At 71.9% G+C, this 7,848-nt stretch overlaps 4 protein-coding genes across 8 annotated transcripts in view; 1 reads left to right on the top strand and 3 right to left on the bottom strand.

The window, feature by feature from the left end:
- SLC39A1 (solute carrier family 39 member 1) overlaps positions 1 to 2,377 on the bottom strand; it is a 2,993-nt gene extending 616 nt beyond the window's left edge. Inside the window, exons 1-4 of the mRNA XM_041403960.1 lie at positions 1,978 to 2,377; positions 1,338 to 1,565; positions 988 to 1,118; positions 1 to 195 (exon numbers count right to left, since the gene is read on the bottom strand). The exon at positions 1 to 195 is cut by the window's left edge and continues 616 nt beyond it. Of these exons, the coding sequence (XP_041259894.1) occupies positions 1 to 195; positions 988 to 1,118; positions 1,338 to 1,494 (483 nt within the window). The 5' untranslated portion in view covers positions 1,495 to 1,565; positions 1,978 to 2,377. The remainder of the gene's footprint in view (positions 196 to 987; positions 1,119 to 1,337; positions 1,566 to 1,977) is intronic.
- A 140-nt stretch (positions 2,378 to 2,517) lies between these two features.
- CREB3L4 (cAMP responsive element binding protein 3 like 4) lies at positions 2,518 to 4,321 on the top strand. Of its 3 annotated transcripts, XM_041403956.1 has the most exons (8): positions 2,521 to 2,759; positions 2,840 to 3,037; positions 3,102 to 3,197; positions 3,268 to 3,374; positions 3,466 to 3,534; positions 3,618 to 3,693; positions 3,770 to 3,860; positions 3,939 to 4,287. In XM_041403956.1, exons 1-8 carry the CDS (start codon positions 2,655 to 2,657, stop codon positions 4,154 to 4,156), a joined length of 960 nt encoding a protein of 319 aa, XP_041259890.1. In that variant the 5' UTR covers positions 2,521 to 2,654; the 3' UTR covers positions 4,157 to 4,287. The 3 variants fall into 3 exon arrangements, with proteins under 3 accessions (XP_041259888.1, XP_041259889.1, XP_041259890.1); XM_041403954.1 differs by having other exon boundaries at positions 2,518 to 2,759; positions 3,268 to 3,534; positions 3,939 to 4,321; XM_041403955.1 differs by having other exon boundaries at positions 2,519 to 2,759; positions 3,120 to 3,197; positions 3,268 to 3,534; positions 3,939 to 4,316.
- Positions 4,322 to 4,371: 50 nt separating this feature from the next.
- Positions 4,372 to 6,900, bottom strand: JTB (jumping translocation breakpoint). The gene is made up of 5 exons (XM_041403978.1): positions 6,378 to 6,900; positions 6,255 to 6,295; positions 5,892 to 5,977; positions 5,734 to 5,813; positions 4,372 to 4,804 (listed from the first exon to the last, which is right to left on the bottom strand). The coding sequence occupies exons 1-5, from the start codon at positions 6,437 to 6,439 to the stop codon at positions 4,648 to 4,650; spliced, it is 426 nt and encodes a 141-aa protein (XP_041259912.1). The 5' UTR covers positions 6,440 to 6,900; the 3' UTR covers positions 4,372 to 4,647.
- A 309-nt stretch (positions 6,901 to 7,209) lies between these two features.
- The window catches only part of RAB13 (RAB13, member RAS oncogene family), a 2,099-nt gene continuing 1,460 nt past the window's right edge, over positions 7,210 to 7,848 (bottom strand). The window contains exons 6-8 of one of the 3 annotated variants that reach the window (XM_041403972.1): positions 7,718 to 7,745; positions 7,534 to 7,584; positions 7,210 to 7,451 (exon numbers count right to left, since the gene is read on the bottom strand). In XM_041403972.1, coding sequence (XP_041259906.1) covers positions 7,231 to 7,451; positions 7,534 to 7,584; positions 7,718 to 7,745 — 300 coding nt within the window. In that variant the 3' untranslated portion in view covers positions 7,210 to 7,230. Of the gene's footprint in view, positions 7,452 to 7,533; positions 7,585 to 7,717; positions 7,784 to 7,848 lie in introns of all 3 variants that reach the window. The other 2 variants (XM_041403975.1, XM_041403974.1) reach the window with 2 other exon arrangements.

Consider the following 7,848-nt stretch of genomic DNA (forward strand, 5'->3'; position numbering starts at 1 on the left):
CAGCGCCCCGGCGCGCAGAGCCCCGCGACCCCCGGGAGCCGCCGCGCCCGCCGCCTGGACGGAGGGGCCGGGCAGCAGCGCCCGCCACTCCTCGGGAGGCTCGGCCAGCTCCCGCTGCGCCAGCGTCGCCTGCTCCAGCACCAGCACCAGGAAGAAGCCCATGGCCAGGATGAACTCCGGCAGGGGGAACTGCAGCTGCGGTAAAGCGGGGGGTCAGCGCCAAGGGGAAGCTGCGGGCACGTGAGGAGCTTGGCGTGCGTCATGCGGGGCTCGAGGGGCTCCCGGGGACGTGTCACCATTCCCGGGATGGTGTCACCATTGTGGCCCTGCTGTCCCTTCTGTGTTGTCCCAGCTGCCCTGTCCTTCACCATCCTCAGTGCCCTCTGTGTCCCACTCACTGCGTCCCCTGCACTGTCCGTGCTCTGTCCTTGTCACACCCCCACTGTCCCCCCTCTCTCCTTGTCCCTTTCTCATTGTCCCCCCTCCGTCCTTGTCTCTTTCTCACTGTCCCCCACTCTGTCCTTGTCCCATTCTCACTGTCTGTGCTCTGTCCTTGTCCCTTTCTCACTGTCCCCCCTGCAATGTCCGTGCTCTGTCCTTGTCCCTTTCTCACTGTCGCCCCTCTCTCCTTGTCCCACTCTCACTCTGTCCTCCCTCTGTCCTTGTCCCATTGTCATTGTCCCCACTGCACTGTCCCCATCCCAGCCACCCCCTCCCTTTCCCGATCCCGGGGACAAGGACACCCGTGGGGACAGGGACCCCCAGGGGACAGGGACCCCGTGGGGACAGGGACACCCTTGGGGACAGGGACACCCATGGGGGCAGGGACCCCCAGGGGACAGGGACCCCCAGGGGACAGGGACACCCTTGGGGACAGGGACACCCGTGGGGACAGGGACAGGGACCCCCAGAGGACAGGGACACCCTTGGGCACAGGGACCCCGTGGGGACAGGGACAGGCGCCCGGGGGCGTCCCGGGGGTCTCACCGTGACGCGCAGCCCCTCCAGCGCCGCAGCGATGCTGCCCAGGTAGTCGGGCAGGAGGTCGAGCAGGAAGGTGCCCATGAAAACCCCGCCCGAGAAGCAGCTCACGAGGCTGAGCACGGGGCTGCGGGGGTCTGCGGGGCAAAGGGGGGGGCTGAGACCCCAAAGAGACCCCCCCCCCTCCTCAGCCCTGCACCCTGACAGACCCCTCGGGACACCCCCAGGACCCCCGGGAACCCTGAGACCCCCCAAACTCCATGAGCCCCCAGACACCCACGACCCCCCCTCCACCTCAGACTCCCCCAACTCCACAAAAACACCCAAACCCCTGAGACCCCCCCCAGACCCGGTACCGGGGGGCTGTCGGAAGCACCAGAGGGGCGCGAGGCCGCAGGCGAGGGGCAGCAGCAGCAGCAGCACCAGCGACCCCAACTTCACGGCCAGCCCGGGCGGGGGCTGCGAGGCCGCCCCGGGGCTCCAGGCCAGCGCGGCTCCGGTGCCGGTGTCCATCGCGATCCCGGAGCTCAGCGCCCGCCGCCGGGGAAGCTCCGAGCCGCGCTGCGCATCCCCGGCGAGCGGGGCTGGAACGGGACGGGCCGCTCAGAGCCGCCCCCCCGCCGGTCCCGGTGACTCACCCGGCACCGACCCCCCCCTCACCCCGCCCGGGGGCCCCGGGACACGGGAGGGACCGGAGGGGGAACAAGGACGGGAATCGAGGACCGGGATGGGGAACTTGGGCACCGCAGAGCGCGTTAGGGGACAAGGACCGCGACCGGGGACCAGGACCGCAATCGGGATCGTGAACCGGGACTGGGACCGCGATCAAGAACCGGGATTGCGAAGCGGGACCGAGGAACGGGACCGAGCGGGAACCGGGAAATAAGGAGCGGGAGTCAAGGATCGGCTTTTCCGGGACTAGGATCGGAACCGGGGCCGGGGCCGGGGCCGGGGCCGGGGCCGGGGCCGGGACAGGGACGGGACCCCCGCACTCACCGCCCGCCGCATCCCAACCGCGTCCCGGGAACTCCGGGGGGCGGCGCCGCCTCCGCCAGCCCAGCCAATGGTGCCGCGGAATCCCCGCTGGCGTCACTGATTGACGTGCGGCTCAGCCAATAGGAAGAGAGCGGAGCCCGCGCGGCCCCGGGAGCGCGCGCGTGTCCGCCGGGCCGGGCGGGGCGGGGGAATCCTCCCGGTGCCCGCCGTGCCGCTCCCTGGCCCCCGTTACCGGCTGGATCTCCCCGTTCCTGCACTCCCGGACCCCGTTACCGGGGGCTTCCCCCCGTTCCTCCACCCCGAACTCCGTTACCGGGGGCGCTGGGGTCACCGGCTCCGGTACAGAGCCACCGGAGCCGCCCCAGGCTCGGCCCCGTTCTCGGTTCCCCCGCGAGACCCTCCCGGTACCGGGGCAGACGCACCCCCCCGGTGCCCCCGGTGCCCCGGTAGGGCGGCCGGAGCCCCGAGCCCCGCTGGGGGAGGGACGATCCCGGCCCTTCCCGGCACGGGGCGGGACTTGGCTGGATTCCCCGGGATCCCGGAGATCCTGGTGCCCAGCGCCGGCACCGGGCGGAGGCGGCGGCGCCACCGGGGAACCCCGAGGAGGGGGCGCAGGGGGTTCATCCCCGGGGGTCGGAGCTCGAGGGATCCCGCGGGGGGGTCCCCAGGGAGCCCCAATGGAGGCACCGGAGCTCCCGGAGCCGGACGGGCTCTTCCCGGATCCCGCCTCGCTCCCGGTGCCGGTGCTGAGCTTCCAGACCTTGACGCTCCCGGAGGATGATGTGAGTGGGGGTGGGAGGGGCGCGGGACCCCCACGGGGACACCGGGATGTCCCGGGGGTCCCGTCACGGTATCCGCGCAGGGCAGCGGAGCCGAGGAGCTGCTGGGGCTGACGGTGAACCCCGACATCGCCTGCGGCCTCGGCACCGGCCCGGAGCCCCCCCGGCCCGAGGGGACCCCCCCGGTGCTGCTGGAGGTGGTCTGCGACCTCAGCACGCCCCTGTTCCCCTCGCTGCTCCCCGGCATCCAGCTGGCCCCGAGCCCCGACCCCCAGCCCACGGTGAGTCCCCAGCTCACCCCCAGCCCCTCCCAGTTCACCCCCGGACCCCCCCGGACCCCCCCAGTCCATCCCCGTCCCGCAGCTCCGGCTGACGGAGGAGGAGCGGCGGCTGCTGGCGCAGGAGGGGGTGACCCTGCCGGGGGACCTGCCCCTCACCCAGGTGCGTGCGGGGACACGGGGGGTCGGGGGGACCGGGGAGGGGGGACAGCAGTGACCGCTCCGTGCTCCAGGCCGAGGAGCGGCTCCTAAAAAAGGTGCGGAGAAAGATCCGGAACAAGCAGTCGGCGCAGGACAGCCGGCGGAGGAAGAAGGAATACCTGGACGAGCTGGAGAGCAGGTGGGGCCGGCGTTCCCGTTATCCCGACCCTCCGGTTGTCCCGGTGTGTCCCGGTGTGCCCCGGTCACTGTCCCCGTCTCTGCCCGGGCAGGGCGGCTGCGTGCTCGGCACTGAACCAGGAGCTGCGGAAAAAGGTCCAGGAGCTGGAGACGAGCAACGGGTGAGCGCGGGGAGCTCCGGGATGGGCACGGAACCGGGAAGGGGGCACCGGGAAGGGCACGGAGCTGAGCCCCGTTCCCGCAGGTCTCTCCTGCGGCAGCTCCAGGCGCTGATCAAGGAAACGTCCGGCAAGCCCGCGCAGACCGGCACCTGTGTCCTGGTACGGCCCCTCGGGGACCCTCCCGGGAGCCCCCCGGGAGCGGCTCCGGGGCTCACGGCTCTCGTGCCTCCCGCAGATCCTGTTCCTGTCGCTGGGGCTGATCCTGCTCCCCAGCTCCAGCCCGTTCCGCCGGGGCGGCAGCCGGGACGGCCTCGGACCCACCGGAGGTAACGGGAGCACCGGGAGCGGCGGTGGGGACAGCGCCCCCCGCCCCAGCGCCACCACGGCTGTCCCTGTTCCCGCAGTGACCTCCAGGAACATCCTGGCGCGGCGGGAGCCGGGAGCGGCCGCAGAATCCCCGTTCCCCCGGTGGATACCGGGGCCAGAGCCGGGACCCGGGGTGGAGGACGGGGCCGGGGGGGTGCCCGGGGATGGGATTCCCACCCCCCCCAGGGATCCAGGCAGCAATTCCTCCAGGCAGGACACGGGGACAGGGACACGGGGACATGGGGATGAGATGTGACGGGGGTCCTCAGGGTGGGAATAAATCCGGAATAAATCCACGTTCTGTTTGCACCCTCTGGAATGCCGGGGGGGGCGGGAATGGGGAACATTCCAGTGCTGCTGCAGGCACATGGATCGGGATTTATCCCACATTCACTCCTGGGGGGTTCCCAGGGACCCCCAGTGCTGGAGGAAGCAGAGATTCCCCCCAGGAAACAAACACAGCACCACACGAGGAACGACGAGCAGGATTTATTCCACATCCCTCTCCTGGAGGATGCCCAGGATGATCCCAGAGCAGATCCCAGTGCTGGGAGGGGATCCAAGTGCTGGGAATTCCCCCCAAGGGACGAACCCAGCGTCACTGCTGGGATTAATTCCACATCCCGCCCCGGGCCACGCCCTGGCTGCTCTCCCAAGGCACATCCCAGCGGGACTCCAGCTCCGGGCAGCGGGGCAGGGGCTGCCTCTCCTCGCAATTCCCGGCTCCCAGCCCTCGGGAGCCTCTGGCTAGATGGACTCGATCTGTTTGCGGACCTTCTCCAGCGCCCGCCGGTCCAGCACGCGCTGCCGCAGCACCACGAGCGCCGCCGCCGCCGCCGCCACGCCCAGAGCGGAGCCCACGAAGCGCCAGAAGCGCCGCGACTCCAGCGCGGCCGAGCGGCAGCTGCGGGGCCCGGCCCGGGTGATGGCCCAGCCCCGGCAACTCCCGGCCCCAGCCCCGGGCAATTCCCGGCCCCAGCCCCGGCAACTCCCGGCCCCAGCCCGGGCAACTCCCGGCCCCGGTGATGCCCCAGCCCCGGCAACTCCCGGCCCCAGCCCCGGCAACTCCCGGCCCCATCCCGGGCAACTCCCGGCCCCAGCCCCGGGCAATTCCCGGCCCCGGGGGATGCCCCAGCCCCGGCAACTCCCGGCCCCAGCCCCGGCAACTCCCGGCCCCAGCCCCGGCAACTCCCGGCCCCATCCCGGGCAACTCCCGGCCCCAGCCCCGGGCAATTCCCGGCCCCGGGGGATGCCCCAGCCCCGGCAACTCCCGGCCCCAGCCCCGGCAACTCCCGGCCCCAGCCCCGGCAACTCCCGGCCCCATCCCGGGCAACTCCCGGCCCCAGCCCCGGGCAATTCCAACTCCCGGCCCCATCACCGGGCAATTCCCGGATCCATCCCCGGCAATTCCCGGCCCCATCCCCGGGCAATTCCCGGCCCCATCCCCGGCAATTCCCGGCCCCATCTCCAGCCCCATCCCCGGCAATTCCCAGCCCAGATCCCCTGGGAACGACCAGCCCCAATCTACAGGAATTCCCAGCCCCGACTCCCTGTTAATTCCCAGCCCTGATCCCTCTAGAATTCCCAGCTCCAATCCCCCGGGAGTTCCCAGCCCCGCTCTCCCGTTAATTCCCGGCCCTAATCCCCCGTTAATTCCCAGCCCCGATCCCCGGGAGTTCCTGGCCCCCATGCTCCGGGAATTCCCAGCTCCAATCCCGCAGGAATTCCCAGCCCCGCTCCCCCGGGAACTCCCGGCTCCAATCCCCCGTTAATTCCCAGCCCCGATTCCCCGTTAATTCCCGACTCCAACCCCCCGTTAATTCCCGGCCCCACCTCTTGTACTCATCCCGGTGGGACGAGGCGCAGTTGATCTTCTCGATGAAGCCGGTGGGGCCGCAGGCCGGGATCGTTTTCTGCACGGAGGGCTCGGTCACGGAGAGACCCCCGGGACAACCGGGGACCCCGCAGCCGCCCGGGGGAGCCGCACTCACCATCTCGAAGCCGGAGCACCGCGCGCACTCCTGGGCAACCACGAACTGCTCCACCCGCCAGCACGGCGTGGCCACCGCGGGGCTCGCTGCGGGGGGAGCGCGTTACCGGGACCGGCCGGGAGCGCCCGGTACCGGACAGAGCCCGGGCCGGACCAAGAGCCCGCCACCGGACAGACCGCTCCGTCCCCAGCCTCCCAGCCCCGGGTCTATCCCGCTCCGAGCCCCCGGGATCAGACCGAGCCTCCCAGCCCCGGATCTATCCCGGTCCGAGCCCCCGGGACCAGACCGAGCCCCCCGGTCCGAGCCCCCGGCCCCGGTCCGAGCTCCCGGCACCGTCCCAAACGCCGGCCCGGCCCTGCTCACCGGGCCGCTCCTCGCTCGCCGCCGCCGCCGCCGCCGCCGGGCTGTGGGCACAGAGGAGCTGCCGTGAGGGCCCGCACCGGGCCCGGCCCTCCCACTCCCGGTGTCCCCCCGGTCCCCGCTCACCGCAGCCAGGCCGGTACGGCGCTCAGCACCGCCAGCAGCACCGCGAGGGCGCCGGGCCCCATCGGGGCGCCGGGATCGGCGGGAAAGCCCCAGGAACCCCCGCGATCTTCCGGGAGCTACCGGGAACTACCGGGCCCGGCCCCGCCGCGACAGCGGCGCCGCCATGTTGGAACTGCCGGGGGTGCCGGGAGGGGAAGGGCGGGGCCTGGCCGAGGCGCAGGGCTCAGCCAATGGGAGAGAGGGGCGTGGCTAGAAGGCCATAAAGAGGCGAGGCTTGACCATAACGGGCACGACTTATTTAGTTAGGGGCGTGGTTTTCAGGTTAATTAGGGGCGTGGATTTGCGCACGGTGTGGGGCGTGGCTAGGAGAGTGGGCGTGGTATTAATCCAAGTTTGGCGCTGTGGGCGTGGCTTGGGCGCGGCCTCGCCGCCGCTCGTCCCGGTCCCGATCCCGGTCGCGGTTCCGATCCCGGTCCCGGTCCCGATCCCGATCGCGGTTCCGATCGCGGTTCCGATCCCGGTCCCGATCCCGGTCGCGGTTCCGATCCCGGTCCCGATCCCGGTCCCGATCCCGATCGCGGTTCCGATCCCGGTCCCGGTCCCGATCCCGATCGCGGTTCCGATCCCCGTCCCGTCTTCGATCCCGATCCCGATCGCAATCCTGATCCCGGTCCTGATCCTGATCTCCGTCCCGATCCCGGCCCCGGTCCTGGTCCCGATCGCGGTCCCGACCCCGGTCGCGGTTCCGATCCCGGTCCCGGTCGCAATCCTGATCCCGGTCCCGATCCTGATCCCCGTCCCGATCCTGATCCCCGTCCCGGTCCCGACCCCGTTCCCCCCTCTCCAAACCCCATCAAAGACACTCCGGAGCCGGGCCAAGGCACAGCGGGGCTTTATGGCACAAGGAGAGAGGGGGGCAGCCCCAAATCCCCCCAGATTCCCCCCCAGATCCCTCCGGAGAGGCGCCTGCGCTGCCCCGGGGGTCTCGGGGAGCCCCTACCCCAGGGAGCATCTCCCGCCGGCCTTCCGGGGGGGCCCGGGCTCCAGCAGGGCTCTGCTGCTGCTGCCGGGGGGCTGCGGGGAGAGGGGGGGGTCAGGGGGGCGCAGGGGGGTCCCTGGCCTGCCCCCCACCCCCCCAAATGCCGGCCCCACTCACGGCTTTGCGGAAGGATTTGTGCAGGATGTCCCGCGCCAGCGTGCGGAAAGCCTGGGGGGACCACGGGGGGCTGCTCAGAGGGGGGGCAGTGCCCGGGGACCCCCCCCCCACCACCCCCGGGAGGAGGGAGGGACCCCCCTGTCCCGGCAAACGCGGGGGTGCAGCCCCAGGGACCCCCCCTCACCTCCTCCACGTTCTGGCTGGACTTGGCGCTGGTCTCGAAGAAGCGAATGCCGTGTTCCTTGGCCAGCTGAGCGACCCCCCGTGAGCCCCCCAGCCCCCCGTGAGCCCCCCAACCCAAATAAACCCCCCCCA

Source organism: Onychostruthus taczanowskii, unplaced genomic scaffold, assembly GCF_017590055.1.
Source record: "Onychostruthus taczanowskii isolate IOZ18803 unplaced genomic scaffold, ASM1759005v1 scaffold207, whole genome shotgun sequence".
Taxonomy (NCBI): Eukaryota; Metazoa; Chordata; class Aves; order Passeriformes; family Passeridae; genus Onychostruthus; species Onychostruthus taczanowskii.

Coding starts and splice junctions, on each gene's coding strand:
- CREB3L4 (XM_041403954.1), top strand. CDS start 2,655: ATGGAGGCACCGGAGCTCCCGGAGCCGGACGGGCTCTTCCCGGATCCC. Junction 2,760..2,839: donor TGACGCTCCCGGAGGATGAT/GTGAGTGGGGGT, acceptor GTATCCGCGCAG/GGCAGCGGAGCCGAGGAGCT. Junction 3,694..3,769: donor AGACCGGCACCTGTGTCCTG/GTACGGCCCCTC, acceptor TGCCTCCCGCAG/ATCCTGTTCCTGTCGCTGGG.
- JTB (XM_041403978.1), bottom strand. CDS start 6,439: ATGGGGCCCGGCGCCCTCGCGGTGCTGCTGGCGGTGCTGAGCGCCGTA. Junction 5,978..6,254: donor GGCGAGCGAGGAGCGGCCCG/GTGAGCAGGGCC, acceptor CTCCCCCCGCAG/CGAGCCCCGCGGTGGCCACG. Junction 4,805..5,733: donor CACCGGGATGAGTACAAGAG/GTGGGGCCGGGA, acceptor CGGGCCCCGCAG/CTGCCGCTCGGCCGCGCTGG.